Source organism: Acomys minous (assembly GCF_964271855.1).
Source record: "Acomys minous genome assembly, chromosome: 5".
Taxonomy (NCBI): Eukaryota; Metazoa; Chordata; class Mammalia; order Rodentia; family Muridae; genus Acomys; species Acomys minous.
This window is the reverse complement of record NC_140494.1, coordinates 72,837,679-72,863,492: the sequence shown is the minus strand read 5'-3', so window position 1 is coordinate 72,863,492 and position 25,814 is coordinate 72,837,679. Positions and strand designations below refer to the sequence as shown.

The following is a 25,814-nucleotide window of genomic DNA, read 5'->3' as shown; positions in this document are numbered from 1 at the left end:
CATTCACCCAACACTGATCTCTTCCTTGTTCGGTGGTGGACAGTCAGCTGCACTGTCGTTGGCAGGAAATTGCTAGAAATTGTTCCAGGCTGAACTGGTCTGCATAGCAAGTTCCAGGCTGCAGCACAACCCAGGATGGATGGGTGGGTGGATGGATGGAAAGAAAAGGAAAAGGGAAGAAAGAGACACAATAAGAGGAAAGGAAAAGGGAAGGGGAAATGGGAGTCACGTGTCTTTTCCTGGGGATTAAGATAGTTCTGTAAAGTTATGTGAGTGGCTTTCTAAACTGGTATGTGTTAACTGACCTGAATTTACCAAAACCGTCTTTAAGACATTTTCATCCAGGTCACACTGCAGACACGTAGACAGTGTCTCCCGGGAGTGGACTGCAGACATTTGCACTTTCCTGCTGTGGCCAAGCTTTGTCTCTCCACGTTCAGCTTCTGGGATCCAAAGGAGACGTGGCTTAAAGGCATTTTCCTTCCCAAGAGATGGGAAGGCTCTTTGAGGGCCAACTGCAGACTCAGTGGTGTGCTTCGCGGCCTCCCTCCTTCCTCCCTGCCTATTAAGTTAAGGCTTCATGTGGTTTGGGCCTCCTCATTGGACTGGACTCACAGTGAGGATGGAGAAGATGAAGGCTCCCCTGGTGCTCTGGTCTGAACCTTTTTTTGTTTCAATTGCTGTTCCCTAGGATGGAAAGAAGAAGTTTGACAAAGAGAGTGAAAAATACTATTCTATTCTGGAGAAGCATTTGAATTTGTCTGCCAAGAAAAAGGAGTCTCATTTGCAAGAGGTAAGCATGCACATTAAGCCATGTGACATCACATGACCAACATGGATGTGCATCTGTTGCTTCTTCTTAAATGTCAGTAGCAATGGACAGCAGAGTTGGACAGCAGCTTTACACGGGGTGGCTGTTAGCACTGATAGCTTTGTGTCTAAGTTTGTCCTTCAACAGTGAGAAAGCTTGAAACAAGATTTTCCTTTCCTTTTCTTCTTGGATATATTTTAAGGAGACAAGATTGATCAAGTTCATACAGCAGTCTTTAAAGCTGAAATGTTGGTGATAGTGCTTTGTAAGGCTTTGCTCCAGCATCGAGAAGGACAGAGACAGACAGCTAACTTGTCTGGAAATCCCCAGACTTTACATCAGTTCTTTCAGAGATGTGTACTGCCTTATGCCTGTTAGCAACCTCCATCTTCCATCGTTCTGAAATATGCTAGGTTTTGTAATGCAGTAACTGTAGGTAGCACAGTCAAGGGCAACGCTGAAGGGCTGGAGCTATGCAGCACCACTTTCAGCAAGAAGGAGTTTGGGAAAAAAAAAAAGAAGGATCCCAATTCTGCTGTCATTGGCACTTTAGGGCAAAAAACAAACAAACAAACAACAAAAACAAAAAACCAACAATAACAACAACAACAAAAACTGTGAGGCACAATCTAGACACCCCCAGAATGTGTGTTGTGGAGTGTTCCACCAGTGCAGGATGGCGTTTGGGGTCTCCACCTGCTCAGGGCCTCAGAGTCGGCTTCTGTGGCTGCCTACTGCAGGACCTGCTTCTATGGCTGTCTGTCTGCCTCAGGCCCTTTCTCCCGTCTCCATTTGCAGGCCTGTCATCCAGGCCCTGTCCCTGAGAGTTGCCTCACTTTCTGAACTGCTTTTCAAGTTCAACCTGGTCCTCCACTCTCCAGACTCCTTCTCTTAATTCAAATTCTTCTAAGCCTAGCCAGAATGTATGCTTGGCATGTAGAGGCCTACAAAGTTAGTCCAGCGTCAACAAAGGCCAGCGATGTCCTTTTGCTCCACCATGCTAGCATTCTCTTGAGGACATCCAGTGTCTTCCTCTGAAGCTGACTGGGACCTGGAGATCTGGCTAAGCACTTCAGATGCTTCTTGCTGAAAACCTGGATTCAGTTCCCAGCACTCAAATCAGCCAGCTCACCCTCTTCTGGCCCTCGTGGGCACTGCATATACGTGGTACACATAAATTCATGTAGGCACACATACATACAAAGAAAATTAAGAATATAATTTTTAACAAAGTTTCTCTTTTAGTCCTGACTAGCCTGGATTCGCTTTGTAGACCAAGCTGGCCTCAAATTCTCAGAGATCTGCCTTCCTCTGCCTTCTGAGTGCTGGAATTGAAGGCATGGATTGCCATGTCTGGCTTTCCAGTAACAATAATTTTTAAAAGATGGCTAATATTAGGAAGTTTGTTTTACTTGATTTTTTTTATAGGACTTTATTTAAATCTCTGCTTTCTACCGTAATCACACTGTAATAAAACCATATTTTGTTCTATGGTTGTGCACTTATGGGAAGCTTGTGGCTAAAGTAAATGAGAAAGCAGCTGCCGTAGCAGAACTGGCTCTCTCTGAGCACTTGCCATAGCAGAACTGGCTCTTTCTGAACGCCTGCCATAGCAGAAAGCCTTTACTGATTGTCACCAAGGAATGACAGCAATGGCCTCCACAGCAGAAAACAGCCTCAAAGCTCGGGCCCTTCACAGTGAGGACCATGCTTAGTGAGATAGCACCTGCGTCCTCTCCAGGAAGCGGCAACTGTCCCTCTGGTTCACATCCTTTACAGGAAGTCTCCAGGCTCCCTGACAACCTAGCTTGGTGCTAGTACTGCCCTTGCAAGTGGCCCTTAGTGCCTTAGGCTTGAGAACAGCAGGGCATTTGTTGGGGATCTGTGTCCAGCTGGAAACTGGAAGGGATTAGAGGGTTACAGTGTCACCCCGCCGCAGGCTCCAATGCACTGAACACTCCCAGGTTGCTGTTAGGAAGCACTGGAGTTGGGTTAAAGTCACTCTTTAGGCGTGTGTGGTATGGAGGAGAAAGAGTGTGGCTTGGAGCCTTTAGTGCTGTTCCTCCAGGAATCAGACTCGTTGTCCAGCAAAGTCACCACATGGCATTAAGTGTCACCTGCTTCTTTCCAGGGAAGTATCTGGCTTACTAGCATGCTCTCCAAAGGAACCCCTGCCTACTCATCTACACAGCTGCCTCTTTATTCATTTTTTTTCTCAGAAAATTAGGGGCTGGCACTGCAGGAAAAGGCCAGTCTGTGTTGACATTGTCCAAAGCCACCAACTAAAATGGACATTGGAGTAAGTAATGAAAGAATTAGAGCCAACGCCATCCGGACCACAGGCTTTAATTTGGCAGGAATAAAAAATCATCCTTGATATGTGAATTGGTAATTCCATTCCAGGATGAAACCAAAAGAAGAGATTGTGAAGAGTAAGCAGAAGAGCAGAAATGCATAAAAATGTTTCATTTCGAAAATTATTAAACCAAATTAAACGTCAAAGTATTAGGGAGTTTACACAGCATGACACAGGGGTTTCTAACTCTCATATGTAAGAAGCATTTGCAAATCAATGAAAAACCAGATAAGGATATCAAAGTGAAGCAATCAAAGAAGACGGCTTGTGAACTATGATATTATTTTTGTGCCTCGTGTGCTAAAGCATGCAAACTATCAGCTGTTTTCAGCATAAGAAGAATCTGTTGTTAACAAAGACATGAGAACTGTGTGTGTTTGTGTGTGTGTGGGGGGGGAGGGTACCAGTTTTCTTCCCTCCCACCCTCCCTCCCTCCGCTCCCTTTCTGTCTCTCTTCCTTCCTTCCTTCCTTCCCTCCCTCCACTCCCTGTCTCCCTTCCTTCCTTCCTTCCTTCCTTCCTTCCTTCCTTCCTTCCTTCCCTCCCTCCTTCCTTCCTTCCTTCCTTCCCTCCCTCCACTCCCTGTCTCCCTTCCTTCCTTCCTTCCTTCCTTCCTTCCTTCCTTCCCTCCCTCCTTCCTTCCTTCCTTCCTTCCCTCCCTCCTTCCTTCCTTCCTTCCTTCCTTCCCTCCTTCCTTCCTAACATAACTTTTGCTTCTCCTCTCTGACTCTCGGTTTCTCTGTCTCTGTCTCTCCCTTCCTTCTCAGCAGGCTCTCTCTGTGCACTCCTGGAAGAATAAACTGTGGCAGTGTGGGCTTTGGATTCACAGCCATTCTCCTGCCCTAGGCAGCAGGCGTTACAGGCATGTATCACACCCAGCTGAGATTTCTAGGTTTGTTTGTTTGCCTGCTTGCTTTCCCCCCATCTAGCTCTTCTCTTATATCTTCACCAACTCTATAAACTTCCCCATTTTTTCCCCTCAGTCCTCCAAAGATATTTTCTTCTGGAGGGGGTGTGCCTCAGCAAGTACTCCCTGAGGCTTCTCCCCTTCCACAATGAGGCAAGGCAGTATATTGGCACTAGAGAGGACAGAAAGGAACTGTGGAACCATGTTGCTGCGGAACTCATCACCTTCTGCCGTGCAAGCCTCAGGGGTCCTAAGCAACTGCGGAACTGTGTTCCTTCAGCCATGTAAGCCTCAAGGGACCCCTACTGCTCAGACGTCATCTTCACTAGGGTTCACTCTTAGTTTAGTTTTAAAATTGTCCCAGTTTGCTAAGCACTGGTGGTGCACAGCTTTAATCCCAGAACTCAGGAGGCAAAGGCAGGAGGATCACTGTGAGTTCAAGGCCAGCCTGGATTACAGAGTAAGTTCCAGGACATAGAGAAACCCTGTTTCAAAAGACCAAACAAAATAAAATAAAAATTGTCCCAGCTTGAGGGTGAATCACACTTTTGTTTCACTTGGCTGTAAAAAATAGATAACACCTGTTGCTAGGACTATAAACAAATTTTGTTTTGTGTTGTTTTATGTTTGTTAAGACAGAGTCCTACTCTGTAGATAGTGGCCTTTTGCCTTGGCTTTGAACTCACAGCCATCCTCCTGCCTCCATTTCCTGAATTTTGGAATTATGAGTGTGAGTTACTATTCTTGACTTTAGTATTTTCTGGTCAGCCTCTAGTCTAAGGAAGTTCATGCCAAATTAAAAATGTCCTTCTCAGCTGTGTGTGATGGTGTACACACCTGTAATCCCAGCACTTGGGGAGGCACAGGCAAGTGGACCTCTGTGAGTTCAAGGCCAGTCTGATCTACAAAATGACTCTAGGACAGCCAGGGCTACACAGAGAAACCTTGTCTCAAAAAAAAAAAACAACCAACCAACCAAACAAACAAACAAAAAAACCAAACAAATGATGGTTAGATAGATAGATACATAGATACATAGATAGATACATAGATACGTAGATAGATACATAGATAGATACATAGACAGATACATAGATTAATTAAATTAAATAAATTTCCTTCTCTATATTGTACTGAGAAAAAATGGAGCTGTATGGTTCCCTGTGGTGACCTTTCTTTCAGAGAATCTTTGCTGTGTTGAATTTCTCTTGTATAGTAATATGCAAAAGCATCTAAAACTAAAAATTGGCAAAAACCCTATTTCTGTTCTAGCTCCCTCAGACCTCTCTGGAGGGGCCATTGAGAGGAAGGCACTGTACATACACTACAGCCAACTCTCTAAAGAAAATGATGTCAGACTCTAATGGCGGGGTCTCCTAGACTACCACTAGGATGCTGATTGTGGGGATGCTGCTGGGTACCACACATTTGTGGCTATGATTTGTGTAGTGATAACACAGAGACAGTGAGTGGAAAGAGGAGAGTGGTCTGGAGGAGGCCAGGTGCAGAGCCTTCACTCAGTGGAGCCCCAGGGCCCGCTGCTGCACCCTTCCTCCACAGTGAACATTTGAAATGCCATTTTTGCAAGGCAGCATTCAGACTCCAGATGGTTGGTAGCTAGGGCTTTCAGTGGAGGGTGATCACAGGACCATCTGCCCACATCACTCTGTGAAGGAAAGGAAGTATTCTCTGTAAGCCATACTGCTTTCAGTCACAGTTGAGGTACATTGCCATTTTTATCAGCTAAGGAGAGCACTACCACACTTGGAGTCACAATCTCTACCCCAGGGAGCTAAAGTCAGTCTCCTGTCCTCAAGAAGCCAGCTAAAACATACCAATTAATAGTAAAAACCAAAGCAGGCTTAATTAGTGTGGTCACACTGGGAAGAGAGAAAACGCAACCCAGTGGACAGGCTTCACTGTGTCCATCCTGACTGCAGACTGGCTTCCAGGCCTTTGCTTCGTCCTGAAAGATTCCTGGACATCCCCATCTCCTGCTGCATTGCATCAGAAGTCTGGTAGTTGGATTGAGGGACACAAGTGCCTCATTAGGATATTTTCAGCTCTGCCAGCCCGGTTCTCTGAGAAGCCTCTTGCAGTGCATCCCTGGTAGTCTTGTTAATAGCCCTTCCAAAAGCCGTGGGCCGGGCCCGCAGGACTGACTCTTCTGCTCAGCTGGTGACTTAGAAACAGCCACTTTGGACTCTTGACATGTCTCTGATTTCTACTTTCTCTCATGTGCTGGGAAGCACCACCATTGATGACATCTTTTAAAGAAAATAAAATCTGTAAATAGAATGCTGCATCTGAAACAGGGCGTCGTGTCCTGTAGCTTGCTTGGGAGAGACTGTTGTTGTTTTTCTTTCCAGCTCCTGCGTTCATCTGATAATGGCTTTGTGGGTTGAAAGTGTTCATTCGGGGACCACAGAAACCAGAACATACCACAAATCAGACTTTGTCCCCCAAGAGCGAGCACCTCCTTCTCATGACTAGCTCAATTCACTCTCCTAGGTGATCGTAAGAGAAAAAAGTGGTATATTTATCTGGAATCTCACTTTTCTTCCTATTGGGGACTATATTGTTCCTAAATGATTTTCCATCACCTGAAAAATTTTGGTTTAAGCCCACCTAATTTTCAACATGTGTTACTTTAAACTTTGGAATTCTTGACTTTAAACCCCCAAGTGAGTTGCTGATAATACTGGATTAGTTATAACTATATTGCCAAATACAGACGAAGTATGCGCTCATCTCGAGAGGCCCCAAGTGAAACCCCTGTTTCTGTGAGGACCAGGACAAGAAGCAGAAGCTGTACATTGGTTCTTGTGCTGCCTTTGCCTGCCTACAGCACCCTGATGCCTGGCTACTTGGCTGCAGCACCCTGGTGCCCGGCTACCTGGCCGCAGCACCCTGGTGCCCGGCTACCTGGCCGCAGCACCCTGGTGCCCGGCTACCTGGCCGCAGCACCCTGGTGCCCGGCTACCTGGCTGCAGCACCCTGGTGCCCGGCTACCTGAACACTTGGGGGTTGCTGGGAGCCCACTCTCCTCAGCTGCTCTCCTCACTCCCAGCTGCTCCTGCAGAATGGTGAGGGCCAGGAAAGGTGGTCTGCTGCTTGTATAGAACCAGTCACTCTTCAAGGGTGTGTCAAAGGCAGAGAAACCGCGAGGCTGTCCCAGTGGCTCCCCTGCCCCCTCACACACACTGACTATCAGGAAGAAGAGGTGCCCCTGCTATTGGTGGGCCCAGATTCACAGTGCAACCTTTGGTCAACTTTTGTTTGCTTGGTTTTGGCTTTGCTTACATATTGTCTATGCCAGATTTCCCCTAATGGTATGTTGCCCTCTTGGTTAACATTCTCAAATACTTCTTTTATTAAAATTCAGATCTTCTGTGAAGCATCTAAGATCTTTCAGTCTTACGTGCCCTGTTTTCTCTGCAGCCAACTCTGCCAAGCTCTTCCTTCTCTTATTTTTCATGACAGTGACTTCTGCCCATAATTCCTGCCACCTCCCCTCTCTTCCTTCCTTCCTTGCCTTCCTCGCCCATCTCTTTCTCTCTCTGTTTTCCTATTAATTTTTCAACCTACAAAGAAGTAGCTCCCAGTATGACCTTCTCACACATGTATATAATTATGCTTTGTGCCAGCCACCCACACATAGTGCCCTCCTCCAACCCCCCCCATTGCCCTATGGCTAGCCCCTCCTCCAACCCCCCCCTGCCATTGCCCTATGGCTAGCCCCTCCTCCAACTCCCCCCCTGCCATTGCCCTATGGCTAGCCCCTCCTCCAACCCGCCCCCCCCCCGCCATTGCCCTATGGCTAGCCCCTCCTCCAACCCCCCCCATTGCCCTATGGCTAGCCCCTCCTCCAACCCCCCCTGCCATTGCCCTATGGCTAGCCCCTCCTCCAACCCCCCCCCCCGCCATTGCCCTATGGCTAGCCCCTCCTCCAACCCCCCCCCCGCCATTGCCCTATGGCTAGCCCCTCCTCCAACCCCCCCCGCCATTGCCCTATGGCTAGCCCCTCCTCCAACCCCCCCCCCGCCATTGCCCTATGGCTAGCCCCTCCTCCAACCCCCCCCCCATTGCCCCATGGCTAGCCCCTCCTCCAACCCCCCCCCATTGCCCTATGGCTAGCCCCTCCTCCAACGCCCCCCCGCCATTGCCCTATGGCTAGCCCCTCCTCCAACCTCCCCCCATTGCCCTATGGCTAGCCCCTCCTCCAACCCCCCTCCCCGCCATTGCCCTATGGCTAGCCCCTCCTCCAACCCCCCCCCCATTGCCCTATGGCTAGCCCCTCCTCCAACGCCCCCCCCCGCCATTGCCCTATGGCTAGCCCCTCCTCCAACCCCCCCCATTGCCCTATGGCTAGCCCCTCCTCCAACCCCCCCCCCACCATTGCCCTATGGCTAGCCCCTCCTCCAACCCCCCCCCACCATTGCCCTATGGCTAGCCCCTCCTCCAACCCCCCCCCCGCCATTGCCCTATGGCTAGCCCCTCCTCCAACCCCCCCCCCCGCCATTGCCCTATGGCTAGCCCCTCCTCCAACCCCCCCCCATTGCCCTATGGCTAGCCCCTCCTCCAACGCCCCCCCGCCATTGCCCTATGGCTAGCCCCTCCTCCAACCCCCCCCCATTGCCCTATGGCTAGCCCCTCCTCCAACCCCCCTCCCCGCCATTGCCCTATGGCTAGCCCCTCCTCCAACCCCCCCCCCATTGCCCTATGGCTAGCCCCTCCTCCAACGCCCCCCCCCCCGCCATTGCCCTATGGCTAGCCCCTCCTCCAACCCCCCCCATTGCCCTATGGCTAGCCCCTCCTCCAACCCCCCCCCACCATTGCCCTATGGCTAGCCCCTCCTCCAACCCCCCCCCACCATTGCCCTATGGCTAGCCCCTCCTCCAACCCCCCCCACCATTGCCCTATGGCTAGCCCCTCCTCCAACCCCCCCCCCCCCCCCGCCATTGCCCTATGGCTAGCCCCTCCTCCAACCCGCCCCCCCCCCCCCCCCCCCCCGCCATTGACCTATGGCTAGCCCCTCCTCCAACCCCCCCCCCCACCATTGCCCTATGGCTAGCCCCTCCTCCCTCAAACCATTCTCCTGTTTCATGACACTTACATTCCATTACCTTCTCCTGCCCCCCTTCCTCTCCCTTTGGACCTCTTGTCCTCTTTCATAGACTGAATTAATTCACTGTCAATTGTTCATGTTGAAAGCCAGTTTCTAATACTTTCTCTCAGAATTTAGTGCCAACTCTGGCTCTGCAAATTCTCGTATGCATTTGTATACCTCTTTGGAAATCCCCCCCCCCCCATTTTTACTGTAATTTTTAGCATGGGTCTTTTGTTGTTGTTGTTTACTATAGTCTTTTTGTTTTATTTGTGAAGGTGTTTTAGCTTGTTGTACCTGACCTTTTGATGCTTAGCTCTCTGTGTGTGCCCGTATTTACCTTGACTCCACACAATAAGCTCTAGTGAGTTGGAGATCCATTAAAACTCTTTGCGGAAGTTAGTGTTTAATCAGGATTTTGGGGTTCACTCCCTCTTGACTCCCTCTGCATATAGGCTCATCAGTATGTAACCCCTGTGTCATTCTGCTGTGTTTTTATTTTTTAGGCAGATTCACAGATTGGCCGAGAACATCAGAACTTCTATGAAGCATCATTAGAATATGTCTTTAAAATCCAGGAGGTTCAAGAGAAGAAGAAGTTTGAGTTTGTGGAACCGGTAAGTCTTAGTTTTCTTATGCATAATAGCTTCAAAAATGACCCATGAGAAAAGTGCTTTGGAGGGAGGTTTTCATTGGAAATTATGGTCAGTGAAAACACAAAGAGGGAGCGGGGAAGGATGAGCACCGTGAGGTCAGCCGACTCCTCCGATTTGCTCTGTAATGATGAACCGGTGAAATGTGGCAGGAAAGCCCACAGAACGCACACTTCAAACAGCCAGCCTTGGGTTCAGCTAGCAGGGTACCAATCCTAACTCACGGACTGTAATGACTCTACCACAGGAATGCACGCTATTAACGGTAGAGGCGAGTGTGTGCGGAATGCACGGTGAACATTTGACGGGGTGTAGGAGAGCCCTCATTTCCCCAGAAAACCTAAAGCTATGCTACGAATAAAATCTACCAATTTAGAATAAAAATGGTGTACATTACTGAAGCAGTGAAGTTTGATCCGTGAACTTGATTGGCTGGGAGATGCCATAAGCATGAAGGAAGGAAGCTCACTTCTGAGTGTATCTGGGCTGGAGGAGGGCTGGGGGAGGGGTGGGGGAGGGCTAGGGGAGCAGTCCTGAATGTGCCTTGGGTGGCACATCCCAAGAGCTGGAGTCCTGGACTGAATAAAAAAGACTGAAAAGGCTTATTTTTATTTTTTTAGCATTTTCCCAAGTGTGGCCTCCTAATTTGTAATGGTATTGCTTATATGAGCATCCTCATAAGGTGACACCTAAGACCAGATCTGGCGTCATGGCGTTCATCTGATGTGGATATATATAGACAGGGCAGAGTTCCCATGAGATGAAAAGACAGGCTTGCTGATGCGTAAGGAAGCCAAAGACCTGGGCCATCCTTTTCCTCCTATGACAGTCTGTGAGATACTCATTCATAATAAAGAGGAAACAAGCTGTCTCTGCTTTAGAGCGATGATGATGACAAAGTGAAGAAAGGTGACAGTATTTTCAAACACATTTGTCATAATCTATTTCCTTGTGGGATCCCACCAGACACAGGCAATGAAGAAGAATATGGGTCCCCTCCGGTCCCCTCCTGAGAAGCAGGTTCTCAGCTTTGGGGTCCACTGACTGGGTCCTGTAAACAAGGCACTCTGTGTGCTGTAGGGCCAGTGGCTGAGGCAGGAGGATGAAGGAGCTTTGGGGCCCCCTAACTCAGCTTCAAGGATTTAATTTTCACTTTGTATCTGGAACAGCCAACTGCACTCCAAGCCCTTCAGTTCCCTTAGGATGAAAAGGAACTTAGCCAACAGGCCATTTGGTGATCGGATTAAATGCCATACGACTTAGGGGAGGCCTTCGGAGGCAGCTCACTGCGTACCTCCTGGAGAGTGGTTGGCTGTCGCCTCCTCCGGGCTTTACCTACACCTTTCTATGCTACGACGCTAGTGGCATCAAGATGAGACTATCATATCATTTGCTCACAGATGGCAGGCAAAAGGTGTGACAGGTATTCTTGAACTGTGAAAAATAGAAGCTTCCCTTCAACTGAGATGTGCTTTTTCCCCTTACCTTATCCCACTAAGCCTTTCTGGGACATGTCTTATGGCATCACTCTCAACACTGAAGTGAGGTGCACGGTTCTGCGTTATTTCTTGGCTGCTGTGTTTCCCCCATTAGAATGTCTCATAAACAGCGCACTACTGCCCTCTCCTCTCCTCTCAGCATCCCACTGGTGGAGTTTTACTTTTCTTGATATGTGGCAAGGGTTCTGTTCAGACCGATGACTGTTCTCTCCCAAGTTGTGCTGTCTTGAAAGTCTTGTGCACAGCTGGTTGACCAGAGATTTGTGGTGCATAGGGAAATAATATATTTTGGTTCCTAGTTTCAGAGGACTTGGTCCAGTGTGATGGAGCAAGCAAGGTGGCCGTGGGAGGTGGCTCAGATCTGGGCAGATTGAAACTAGAAGCTAAGTTAGTGTGGTAAACCATTAGCTACAGGTTCAAGGACACACTTCCTCCCACAGATTCCACAGCCTCTCACAGCAGCGTCACCACTGCCAACCAAGGGCTGCCCACTCAGTCTCCGACATGGTCACTGACCCGTTTCTGTCTTTCTGCTGCGGTCATGATGTGCTGCACATTTATGCTGTCTGGCAATACATTGGAATGAAATTAAGATATGAGAGGCATCCTAGTCTGTTTTTACTAAGATCTTTTTAGTCAGCTGGTCTTGTTTCCCAGTTCATGTGAATTTAAAATCATCGGGTTCTGAAAAGATGTGGGTTGCAGTTCTGAATTTTACGGTACCTTTCTATCAATTTGGAGAAAATTTCATCTTAACAATTTCAAGTTCTTCAAACTGTTAAAGTGAGATATTTTTCACATGTTTGTAGATCTTTAATTTATTTATGCTGTGTTCATGTATTTAAGAATATGTTTTTAATTCAATTTACTAAATTAATTCCTAAGTGTTTTATTCCTTTAAGGCCATCAGAGATGGGAGTTTTCTTAATTTTATTACAGGTTATTATAATCTATGTCAGTGTAAATCAGGTTTTTTTGTTTTGTTTTGTTTTGTTTTGTGTGTGTGTGTGTGTTTTGTTTTTTGCTTTTTGTTTTTTGTTTGTTTGTTTGAGACAGGGTTTCTCTGTGTAGCCTTGGCTGGGCTGGACTCACTTTGTAGACCAGGCTGGCCTCGAACTCACAGCGATCTTCCTGCCTCTGCTTTCCCAAGTGCTGGAATTAAAGGCATGCGCCACCATCGCCCGGCCCTAAATCAGTTTTTATACATTGATCTCACACAATTTATTAGTTCTACTAGGTTTTTAAAAAATGGCTTTCTTAGGATTTTATATACACACATGCAGGCATTTGCAAATGGTTAGTTTTGCTCTTTTTTCTGTAGCCTGGGTGTCTTGCATTTCCTGTTGAACACACACACTGTGATGTGGAGTGCCCTCCACGGCCTCCTGTATTTGGCTGTATGCTCCAGTTTCCAGAAGCCATGGAACTGGCAGGAGTTGGGGTGTTGCTGGAGGAAGTGGGGGCTGTCTGGCCTCCTGCTACAACCTGCTGCCTCTTACTAGGCACTGTGCATGCTCTATCCTCTGAGCTGTCAGGCAAATAAGTCTTTTGTGCATACGTGTGGAGATGAGCAGCTAACACATATGTACTCAGTCATTTGGCATTCAGTTAAGCGGCAATTAACAGGTGGGGAAATTATGAATGTTTATTGAATCCTAAAGATTATCCACAAACATGGTGTCAGTGGTGACGTCTGGTTTGAGGGCTAATAAATAATAGTTTGACTCTAAACTAAACGCTATGGAAATAATAAAGTGTGATAGGAAGCTTTCCTGGTGATAAAGGAATGAATCTGCGGTCAGGGTACTTGCCACCAAGCCTGATTACCTCAGTTTGTCCGGAACCCACATGGTAGAAGGAGAGAGCTAACTGCCTCCTGAAAGTAGTTCTCTGATGTGCACCGTGGCACACTCTTCCCCCCCCCCCGTAAATTATAATAAATGTAAAGTGAAATTATATGGCAATTAGTAATTATTATCACTGACATTTTTGTAAAGGTCATATACATTCTACAGTGAGCTTAAGCCGTTTTTTTGTTTTTCGGTGTTTGTTGTTGCTGTTGTTGTTGTTGTTGTTTCCTACAACAGCCAGGCCAAGCCACTGACCAAAAAATGATGAGCATCTGGGAAGGGCAGTTCCTCAAAGTGCCCAGGTATTTCTACTGAGCTTCATTGGTTTAACATCAGAATTTGTCAGGCATACAATTAGTGACTAGATACAGGCACTCCTTTTTAAAAAGTTGACCTCTGCTGCCATCTAGAGGCTATTATTTCACCTTTTTTTTTCCTTTTTTTCCCATAAGACAGGGTTTCTCTCTGTAGCCTTGGCTGTCCTGAACTCTGTAGACCAGGCTGGCCTTGAACTCACAGAGATCAGCCTGTCTTTGGCTCCCGAGTGCTGGGATTAAAGGTGTGCACCACCACCACACCCGGTTTCACACACACTTTTGTTTAGACTTCCCCATGCTGCTTCCAAAGAAACGCAGCACAGAGAAAAAAAGTGACAGCTCTTGGTATGCCATTAACTAATTTTAGATTTATTTATTTTATTTTGTATATATGAGTTTAGCCTGCATGTATGTATGTATGTGTACCACATATGTACCCACAGAGGTCAGGAGAAGGCCTCAGACCCTGGGAAATTGAACTTCCAGAGGGCTAGGAGCCACCATTATGGGACCCGGGTTCTCTGCAAGAGCAGTTAGTTAGTGCTCTTAACCACTGAGCCTTCCCTCTGTCTCAGTTTCCTGGTAAGTGAAGGCTTTCGTGGGACATGCCCCTTGGGCTAATATGCAGATATAAGTGAGTATATACCATTTGAGTCTTTCTGCTTCTGGGTTAACTCTCTCATTATGATCATTTCTAGCTCAATCCATTTATCCACAAATTTCGGGAATTCCTTGTTTTTAATAGCTGAATAGTATTCCATAGTGTATATGTACCACAGTTTCTTTACAGAGGGGAGGACATTCTAGTGGGACTCTAGATGAGAGAAGCATGGGAGAAAGGCAAAGTAGAAGGATCCAGAGGGTCCTAGAAGCCTACAAGTAGAACATTATGATAGGCAGATTTGGCCCAGGGGTCCCGCTCAAACTAAGGCACCAGTCAAGGACAATACAGGTGGTAAACCTTAAACCCCTACCCAGATCTAGACAATGGACAGAACACTCTCCACAGTAGAGTGGAGAGTGGGATATTACTTTCTCACATACTCTGGTGCCTCATCTTTGACCATGTCCCCTGGAGGGGGAGACCTGGTGGCACTCAGAGGAAGGACAGCAGGTTACCAAGAAGAGACTTGATACCCTATGAGCATATACAGGGGGAGGTCATCCCCCTCAGGAACAGTCATAGGGGAGGGGAATAAGGGGAAAATGGGAGGGAGGGAAGAATGGGAGGATACAAGGGATGGGATAACCATTGAGATGTAACAAGAATAAATTAATAAAGGAGAAAAAAATTAAAAATAAATAAATAAAATAAAATGGAAAACAAAACAAAACAAACAAACAAACAAAAAAACCCACTGAGCCATCACTCCAGCCTCTGACGTGTAATTTTTATGTAATTCAGTAAAACTGCATCCCCCGCTAACTCGGCTGGCAGGTGGAAATCTGTCTCGGTTTCTGTTGTAGAAGCTTCCTCAGAAACGCTGAGGCTAGAGTAACCTCAGGGAGACAGAAACGCTCCGATCATGAGTTTGCAAGCATAATTAACAAACAGGCCTCAGTGGAGAACGCTGGCTCACAAGGGTCTGTCAAATTACTTCCAAATGAGTGACTTGGCAAACAGCAGAGGTCTTTGTCTGTCTCTCAGGTAGTTGTGGGCACAGCGGAGAGCACCTGGCACTTCTGTAGGCACGTAATCTTTTAATATATGAAGGACCTGCACATCAGAGCCTCAAGCCAGACTCCATGAATGTACCTGCATTCTTTGGATGTTATCATATTTCTGACATGAAGTATATTCCCTTCTCCTGAGCAACCCCCCCCCCTCTGTTCTAAGCAGTGAGAATATTCAACAAGTCGATTTGGGGATATTATGTATTTTATAGCTGCATTGCAATGCTTTTTAAAAATTTTTCCCTGTAAATTTAATAAACTTGGTGGCTTTGAAGTAACACCTGCCCCCTATGACTTCTAACTCACAACGAGACCATTTTGTTGTGGCCTACTTTCAGATGCCGACAGAGAAAATATTCCTGTAATGACTCCCTATGCTATCCCATGGCTAGTCAGAGAACTCTGCTCGCTATGTATTTCAGAAGCATTTTGATGTTTTCAGCCTTTGAGAAGGTATATATTTACACATTCAGGGCCTGACTGACAGCCTTTAAATCTAAGTGTTTTATTTCATTTTTGAGACAGGGTTTCTCTGTTTAACAAGCTTCAGCTGATCTGGACTTTGTAGACCAGGCTCTAAACTGGAGATTAAAACTAAAAAAAACAAAAACAAAAACAAAAACAAAAACTTAAAACATTTTGAAAGTGTCAGACTCCTTGAAATGAGCATAATTTTGTATGGAGTTAACTTCATGTTGAAAAAGGAAAACAAAGTTGTCATAGGCTCTTAGGTATTGGCAGTCCCAGCACACACATGAGATGACCCTCGCTAAGTACTCCGTCCTCCCCACGCAGAGGAGGTGGGAGGAAGCTACGCACATATGAAAATGGGTTTAAATTGCCTCTCTCTTTTAATTTGAAAAATAATAAATGGCATACTATGTCTCTTTTGAAAATATTTTCCATTTTACTGCAGCAAGAAGCTATAGGCTGACTGAGTCAGTGGCTAAGGCTATGGAATAAGATTGCAGTGAAGTATATAAAATATCAAATCAAAAATTTTCTAGATAAGCTTACTATATAAACATGCTTGTCCCATAATTTTATGATAAGCCCTCCTTATTTACAGATAGTACATAGTAATTAAACACATGTGAATGTGTGATTTCAAGGCTAAGAGTGTGGAGTTTCTTTTCTGAGGATTTTACCCAGGGTAGGAACGATCATGTGATTTTTCTGTTTTGACTCAACTCTGACCTAAGCTGAATTTTAAATTCTTGCTAAAAGCCTTCTCCAGCCAATACCAGGATCTATACTGCCACCTTGTGGTAATTTTTGTTATCTCCCTTTGGACAGACTGTTACTGGCCTTGGCCAGGTTCTTCCTGTGACATGCTGCCCCCTCTTTAAGTCCAATGTCCTTTCGTGTTCTGTTTTGGCTAGAGACCCTTCCCACTTATCTGTGATCCCCCTTCTTGGCCTTTCGTGGTTATTTCATGATGCATTTGTATGACAGAACAGTTCACAGTACACCTGATCATGACCACACAGAGACATGAGATGAAAAGGCGACGATCTCTTGTTTCTGTCTCATATTCATGATTCGATGGCTAAATGCGTTGATCAAAAGTTGTTGCATTGAGAAATTAGAATGAAATACACTTTTCTTGATATTTTGTACGGAATGATATTGTTAAAAAGCAAATTTTTATGACTCTCTTGTGTATGTTTTTATCTTTGCAGCTTTTGTCCTTCCTTCAGGGTTTATTTACGTTTTACCACGAGGGATATGAACTTGCCCAGGAATTTGCACCATATAAGCAACAGCTGCAGTTCAACTTGCAGAATGTAAGGATGCACCTGCTCCGCCCGTTCCTTAGCAATGACATCAGTTAGGACCAAGCCAGGCCTTGTCTAAGCATGGCAACCACAGCAGCTCAGAGTCCTCCTTACAGACTTCCTCATGGTTTAGTTCCTATCTGAATGTATGCCAAAGAAGACTGATTTTATGTTAGGAAAAACCATACGCTATTGCATTTTATAAAAGCAAGTGGTACAATATGGAGATCCTTGGACGTTAGCTCAGTGGGTGACACAGGACGAATAGGATCTGCCCTCTGGGTTGAGTACAGTTAGTGCAGGGCTATACACCTGACATTTTTCATGGACCTGAAATGCTCCTCACCACACACAAACATGAATAGAAAAACATGTGGTGATGCATACATAACCTGATTATAGAAATGCTTTCACAATATACACAGATATAAAAACAGCACAGGTACCTACAAGGGTCCCCCCTTTTTTTCTGTCTGTTACTCCTCAAAACTAGGAGCAGAGGAGGAGCTCACTGAGTTTAGGTGAGTCTTATTTGTTGAGAAAGCAGTATTTTCCGTTTTCAAAGTGAAGGTCTCAGGCTTTACATTGTACAGGCTCATCTCTCTGAAGTCACATTGAAACACCTGCTATTGGTTATTCGTCTAGAAGTTAAATGTAGTTTTAAGGCATTCCAAAGCATTGCCTTACCATACAAGTGTGAGTTATTTATGCACTGTCCGTTTCCACCAGCTTACTTGGTGGCATCCTCTAGTCTTTCAGTCTTTGAACACACAGTGACACTCCTACTCAAACCCAGGGAAGAGCAAAGCCCTGAAGCTGAGACTTCAGTCCTGAAATCCCGAGTGCCTAGGACTCCAGCCAAAATAACCTTTATTTAGTCTTCTGAAAAGGCTGTGTGTTTCTCTGCTTTTCCTGGTCCTGTCATCATGGCATCTAGACAGCACACTTCAGAGCTTGTGTGTTCCTGCAGAACGATGCATTTTGAGTTTTGTAATCATGTTTGGCTCTCAACTTTTACTTAATGTAGGTTCCCTAGGAGGGAAAGTTCTACATTTAACTCACATGCATGGGTTTTTTCAATGTGGAAGATAGTTGTCTGTCCTCAGTAGAAGCTGAAAAGGAAAATTACAGACTCCAGAGAACTTCTCCAAGTTGTTTCTCTATTAGCTACAATGACTGCAGTTGGAATAGGAGAAAGAAAACACTTGAAAAAAATCAATCCTTTTGTCCGAAAGAGAAAAAAATGAGACAGTCCCCCCCAAAAGACCCTAATTTGCTTTGAGGTTCATTTCTCTGATAATCTGTGGATTTTATCATTTTGGACACATTTTTGCTAGGGTGAAGTGTTTTAAACGCAAAACAGATTCTTTTGGAGAAATCTTAATTTTTCTACAGCGTAAGCAAACTTATTGTCAAGTGTATAAATTATTATTCTCAAAAGAAGGAAGAACTTGTATTCATGTGAATAAGTTTTACATTTATTCATTCCTCTTACACTTTTACACTCCTAACAAATGTGTCAGTGCTTCCAGAAATGGAACTACATGACACACCTTCAAAAAAGCCTGCCAGCTGTAGACTTCACAGAGATGTAGACTCTAGAGCTAAGGTCTTTTTCCAATGACCACCTTAATCTACCCATGTGATGCTTCCATTCTTGAGTTCATTACAGCAAAGTGATTTTATTGAATTCTAAGAAGTAATAAAAAATAAAAATAAAAACAAAAGCCTTTGGGACAACAAGATTTTATTTTAAACTTGTTCATTGGGACATCTATTGAAGACATCATTTTTTTTCCTTCCTCAAAAACATATTAAGTTCTTCTGTATCTACTTTAATCTTAGTTAATCTGAAGCTAGCAGAGGCCAAGTCATTTCAATTGCTGTAGCTCACCTGCTTGGGACTCACCACAGAGTGTGAAGGTGGACCATCTCTCTCACAGTCAGAGGCAGAGTCAGGGAAGAAAGTGAAAATCCTCTAGGAGTGAGTCAACATGACAGACAGAGCCCTCGTGTGTTCAATAGAGCCAAAAGTGTCCAGGGGACCCTCATACTTTTGGCAGGTTTGAAAGCTTAGTTGCGAAGTTCCTCAAACCTGATGGGAAATGCTAAGTGAGTTTGTCGTTTCTCTCCGCTGAAGACAAGGAATAACTTTGAAAGTACTCGACAAGAGGTGGAAAGGCTGATGCAGAGGATGAAGTCGGCCAATCAGGACTACAGACCACCCAGCCAGTGGACCATGGAGGGCTATCTTTACGTCCAGGAGAAAAGTGAGTCTCAGAAACCGATGTGAGGTCTCCCTTTTACTTTCCTTTTATTTCCCATGTGTGGGTATACGTGTTTGCACATGTGTGGACACATGTGTGGATGCACATGGACATATGATTCATGTGTCTAGAGGCTCATATCCGAAACCATCCCTTATTTCACCCTACTGTTTCATGAGGTGGGCCTGTCAATCAAGGATGGAAATCTCCAATGGGGCTAGTGTCATTAGGCAGTGTGTCGGTCAGGGTTCTGGAGAAACAGGGCTGATAGGTTTATTAGAGTGGCTTACAGGCTCTGGTCCAAGAGTCCTGTAGTTGTTCATTCCAGGAGGCTGGATGTCTCGGCTGCTCTTCAGCATATGCTGGAATCCCAGGTATTAGGCTCCAACAACAATGAAGGAACAAACTTTCCAGTGAGAGTAAGGGCAAGCTGGTGAAGGGAGCAAGCGTCCTTTCCCCATGGCTTTTACATAGGCTGCTGCCACCTTTATGCAGTCCACATCTAAGGTGGCCCTTCCCACCTCAGGTGATCCAATCAAGAAGCCCCTCGCAGGTGTGCCCAGCAGCTTGGGTTATGGTTAATGCCAGATGTAGTCAAGTTGACAAACACTAACGGTCATCACAGCCTGCCTGCTCTGTCAACCCCATCTCTGCCTTCTGAGGCTGGAGGGCTGCCACATCCAGCTGACATGTCACTTGGGTTCTGAGATTAAAGCTCAGGTCTTTATGCTTCCATAGTAAAAACACACTCCCTCCAGGCCCCAAAGCATTACCCTAGGCCCCTCTTTAAAAAGTATGGTGTGTGTGTGTGTGTGTGTGTGTGTGTGTGTGTGTGTGTGTGTACACTATACTGTGTGCAGGGCAGAAGACAACTTGTAGGATCTCCTTCCACCATCTTTGTCTCAGGGACTGAACTCAGGTTGCAAGCCTCGATGGAGACACTTTACCTGGTGAGGCATCTAGCTGGCCTGGGGTTTGGTGGGTCTTATAACTCAGCATGCTGCATCTGCACCGCACACCTTGACTGCATCGTTATGACTTCACAAAGGAAGACTACATCTTTGTACAAATTGGAAACAGTCTTCTCTCCACCACGACCATCACCAAAGCGGGCCATTATTATTTCAGATTTTAGCAAAAGATCCCTGATGATGACAGTGCTGAATGCAGCTTTAGAATTTACTTTAAAGTTCCATAGAAAATTAAAAATAAAAGCCTTGTCAGGATGACTTACGCTGGTGACTACACTAATAGTTTTCCCCTCAGTAGCATCATTTCATTAAATCCTGGGCTCCGCTGGTTTTCAGAAGTAAAAGTGGCAATTATGCCATGTCACATCGATGTCCTTTACTTCCTGAGGTGAGAAAACAAATAGCCGACCCAACAGAGAACTGTCATAACAGCCTCGTGCTCAGAATGTTCTCCCACAAAAACCAACACAATCCATTCATACATGGGTAACTGGGGCCCCTTCTGTGTGCTGTCATTAAATGAAACCACTTTGACCATTTTGACAAATCAACTCAGTTTCAAGTCAGATGTGCACTAACAGCGCTGTTCTCGCATTTGTGATGAACGAGCTGTTATTTTCAGCCTTGTGGACCGGAATGTGCTTTTGGAAAGTAGAAAACTGCGTGTTTACATTTTGCAGCAATGCCAAATATGCTTTGAAACGTTCGTGCCTTTTTTTGGGGTAGGGGGAGGGGAGGGTTTATTTGGCTCACTGACTGTCAATGAGAAAAGTCAAGACAGGAACTCAGGACGGAAACCGAGAGGCAGTAACTGAAGCAGAGATCATAGAGGGAAACCGGACTCAGAGTGGGCTAGGCTCTCCCGCATCAATAACAATAAAGGAAAGGCCTTACACACCGGCCCACAGGCCAGCCAAGGAAAGTCTAGGCTTGTGTCAAGGTCACAAAACTAGGACATCCCACATATGTCAACTTGGACACAGAAACACATCACCTTCATCTGTGTCCTGTTCATTTCTTGTCCCATCCGGCTGAGACTGAAACACACTCAGACGACCTTGTTCCAAAGTCTCCACACTAATGGTAAGAAAAGGTTGGTTTAGTTGGCAGAGTAATGTAGTTGAAGGGTCTGTGATGGGGAAGGCAGAGCTGCAGCGTTGACTGTGAAGGTGTTTGAGGTACACATGTCACAGGGTCACTAACATGCCAATGGAAGGGCATCTGAAATATTCAGGTTATGCCCAGATGTTGAATAATGGCACGCAAGCGCATGCCAATTCGGTTGACAGACTTGGCAAACATTAGTTACCACACAGTCTAGATGGATAAGGGACTTAGGCTCAGGTGAGGTGCTAAGACTATCCCCTTCCTGAACTGTCTGCTCTTTTCAGACATATGAGGGGATGAATCCTGATGAGGTTCCTACTGTTTTATAAATAGAGCATAAGAAATATGCTCCATTTGAGCCTCCAGTTCATAGCTCAATCCACTGGGTCAGACAGTATGAGGTCTAGATTTGGCCTGGGACACAGCACTTGGGATATTTTGAATTTCTCAGATTTGAAGGGTCATGTGGCTACGTTTGTATTGAGTGTGGATTTAGCAAGGGTGAGGGTTTGTGACATTGAGCACCAGGCGCCCTGCAGACGTGAACTGAGGCAGGGAGGGATTCCACGGCTTCAGGAAGAACTGTTATGCATTCTTGCCTGATACTTTAGTTGATGTCTTCTCCCTGGGTAGCAGACAGCTGCTGAGATCCTTGTATACACAGCATTCCTTTTTCTTGATCATGTTTTCCCCTTTCCCCAATACTCATGCCCGGTCCCCCTCACTTCCCTCCCACCCACTCAAGGTCACAACCTTGCTCTTTCCCCAAACAAAAGCAATCATTGAAAGTCAAGGCAAAAACGTTTCAATTTGGCTTTTTTTTTTTTTTTGGTCCCATTTTTCATTCTAAACAGAAAACGTTTTGGATTACCTGCCAAAATTGTCTTGGCCCTAGTCTTCAAGTCTTTACTATGCAGTCACTATGTAGTAGCCTACTCACTGAAGGGCCAAGGCTTGCTGACCGGTCCCTGGACAAGGTAACATTTGGGGTCAAGTCTACCAAGTTCAGGCTTTCAGTGATGGAGGGCTGAGGATTGTCTGGATGGACCTAGCCAGGACTTGCTGTGCGCATCTGATCTCCGAGCCTTATTGTAAGACATCTGATTGTATGTAAGTCATCCTGAGCCTCTGGGTTGCTAGCCTTACCCTGAGGTTATTTCATTCTTTTTTTTTTTTTTTAATGGCACTCTTCTAACCTATAAAACCCCGGGCAGTCTTTAGTTCTCTGATCTCTCTATGCATCATGGGATCTCATCTGTCAGTTATGTCTTCCTAAGACCCTTTGACTCACATCTCTCCTTTGTCTCCACCATTTCAGTCCAGGCTAGTCTTGTGCAGAAACCTCTTCAAGGCTTCTCCTCTGCCCTCAGGCCTTCCCCTCAGTTCACCCCTGCAGCAGTTTCCTGCAGGTCCCCCAGGAAATGCTGATGTGTCTGTGCCCTTTTTGTGAGGGAGCATGGACAGTGTCTGGCATTGGAGACCTTCACAGGCAAGATAACTCCTTTCTTTTTGTGAACTCCTCTCGGATTCTGCCTTTCCGGTCCAACAGAGTTTCCGCTTGGCATTTCTCTGGGTCTGCCCGCGTCATGTATACAATTGCACTGGTTGTATTTGGCCAACAGGCTCTTGTAGTAACTGATGTCCTTTATGTGCACATCTCTGGAGCCATCCCTGCAGTCAGTGATGGTGGGGCAGAGGCAGCCACCGGCTCCTGGATGCACAGCTCTTTTTTCTGCTTGTGAGCTGCTGACATTGTCCACCTCTGGGCAACATTAAGTCTCACCTCACAGTCTTTGGTTAACCTGGGAAGCACATGAGTTTTATAGTTAGAAATCTATTGGAATTCCTTGTCTGCCATGTACTTTTGGATTTTGGTTAAACTAGACAACTGCATGTAGAATTCTAATAGATTTGCAATTACCACCATTCATATAACTTAACTCTAAATAGATCAAAGACCCAAAAATGCATCCACACTCACTGACTCCGATGAAGGAGCAAGTGGAGAATAACCTTGAACTCACTGTGACAAGAAAAGACTTTGTGAACAGAGCAGTGTTAGTGTATCCTCTAAGACCCACAGTTTCATGAAACTGGAAAGCTTCTCTAAGGCAAAGGACACCATCTTCTAGACAAAACAGCAGCCTACAGAGGGAGAGAAGATCTTTACCAATTGGGTGCCCAATAGAGGGTTAATATGTAAATGTATAAAAATAACTTTAAAAGGACATCAATAAAACAAATAACCCAATTTAAAAATGAGGGGCATAAATAAACATAATTCTCAAAAGATGAAATGCAAGTGGTTCAGAAGCACTTAAAGAAATGTTCAGCATTCCTAGTTATCAGTGAAGTGCAGATCAAAGCTACTTTAAGATTTCATCTCACACCTCTCAGAATGGTCAAGATAAACAGAACAAATGACAGCTCACGCTGGAGAGGATGTGGAGTAAGGGGAACACGCCGCTGCTGGTGGCAGTGCAAACTGTACAGCCACCAAGGAAATCCGAGTGGCAATTCCTCAGGAGACTGGCAACAGCTCTACCTCAAGACCCAGCTATACCACTCCTGAGACACATACTCAAACATGTTTATTGCTGGTCTGTACATAGTATCCAGAAATTGGAAACAGTCTAGTTGTCCACCAACAGAGGAATGGATTAGGAAAATGTCACACATTTATACAATGGAATATTATTTAGTTGTTAAAAGATAAAAACATAAAATAGTGAAAAATCACAGGTAAATGGATGGAACAAGGAAAAAAATCATCCTGAGTGAGATAACCCAGACCCAGAAAGCAAATATGGTATATATTCATTTATGTGTGAATATTAGCTGCTAATCTTTCTTTTTCAATTTTATATTTATTATAATTTATTCACATTATGTCCCCTCACTCTTATCTTCTGTTCCCATCCTATCTTCCTCTTCTGCCCTATTCCCCTCTCCTAGACTTCTGATGGGGGGGGAGGCACCCCATCATTTCACCTCAGCCTATCAGGTCTTATCAGGATAGCCTGCACCCCTTCCTCTGTGTGCCCACAAGGCCGCCCCACCAATGAGCGGTGACCAAATCACAGGCACCAGAGTTCCTGTCAGAGGCAGTCCCCCCTCTCTTTCCAATTCCACGTGGAGAATGAGCTGTCTCCTGGCTACGTCTGAATAGGGGGTCTAGATTCTTTGCTTGCAGTATCCTTCGTTGATGCATCAGTTTGTGCAGGCCCCTGGGTCCAGATACACTAGACTTGATGGTCTCCCTGTGGAGCTCCTGACCCCTCCGGGTCCTTCCATGCCTCAACTCTTCCGTACAACTCTCAGTGCTTCACCCAGAGTCCAGGTGACAGTCCTAGTATTTGTCCCAATCCCCTATTGGGTGGCGTCTCTCAGAGGACATATATGTTGGGCTAATATCCATTTATAAGAGAATATATACCATGTGTGTCTTTCTGGATCTAGGTTCACTCACTCAGGATGATCTTTCCCAGTTCCATCCATTTACCTGCAAATATCAAGCCTTCCTTGTTTTAATAGCTGAGTAGTATTCCATTGTGTAAATGTACCAAAGTTTCTCCAGTTGAGGGACATCTAGGTTGTTTCCAGATTCTGGCTATTACAAATAAGGCTGCTATGAACATAGTTGAGCAAATGTCATTGTTGTGTGGTGGAGCATCTTTCTGGTATATTCACAGGAGTGGTATAGCTGGGTTTTGAGGTAGCATTATTCCTAACTTTCTGAGAAAGGGCCACATTGTTTCCCAAAGTTTTTGTATGGATTTGCATTCCCACCAACAATGCAGGAGTGTTCCTCTTTCTCCACATCCTCCCTAGCATGTGCTATCACTTGAATTTTTGATCTTAGCCATTCTGACAGGTATAAGATGGAGTCTCAGAGTTGTTTTGATTTGCATTTCCCTGATGACCAAGGACATTGAGCATTTCTTTAAGTGTTTCTCAGCCATTTGATGGATTCCTCTGTTGAGAATTTTCTGTTTAGCTCTGTACCCCATTTTTAATTGGGTTATTTAGTTCGGTGGTGTTTAATTTCTTGAATTCTTTATATATTTTGGATATTAGTCCTTTGTTGGATGTAGAGTTGGTGAAGATCTTTTCCCAGTCTGTAGGTTGTTGTTTAGCTCTGTTGACAGTGTCCTTTGTCTTACAGAAGCTTTTTACTTTCATGAGGTCTCATTTACTAATTGTTGACTTTGGTGCCTGAGCAATTGGTGTTTTCTTCAGGAAGTTGTCTCCTGTGCCAATGAGTTCATCAAACCTCTCCCCTCAGGACTCAGAACTCTGGAAGAGGAGGCAGAAAGATTGTAAGAGCCACTGAGCATAGAAGACACTAAGGAAACAAAGCCTTTTAAACACAGCAGGACCAGTTCACCTATGAAATCACAGATCCTATGCAACTGGCAAGGGCCTACCCTGGCCCAAAGCGTACGGGGTCCTACTGCTGAGGTGGGGAGGCAGACACAAGCTCCCATCCCTAGCCAACAAGCACTCTTGAATTGATAA

General features: G+C 45.5%; 1 protein-coding gene across 2 annotated transcripts in view; it reads left to right on the top strand.

Annotated features, from left to right (window-relative positions):
* Positions 1-25,814, top strand: part of ARHGAP42 (Rho GTPase activating protein 42) — a 234,145-nt gene that overhangs the window by 171,701 nt on the left and 36,630 nt on the right. For both annotated transcript variants that reach the window (XM_084783140.1, XM_084783139.1), the window contains 4 exons: positions 692-793; positions 9,687-9,797; positions 16,856-16,960; positions 19,092-19,221. In XM_084783140.1, coding sequence (XP_084639266.1) covers positions 692-793; positions 9,687-9,797; positions 16,856-16,960; positions 19,092-19,221 — 448 coding nt within the window. The remainder of the gene's footprint in view (positions 1-691; positions 794-9,686; positions 9,798-16,855; positions 16,961-19,091; positions 19,222-25,814) is intronic.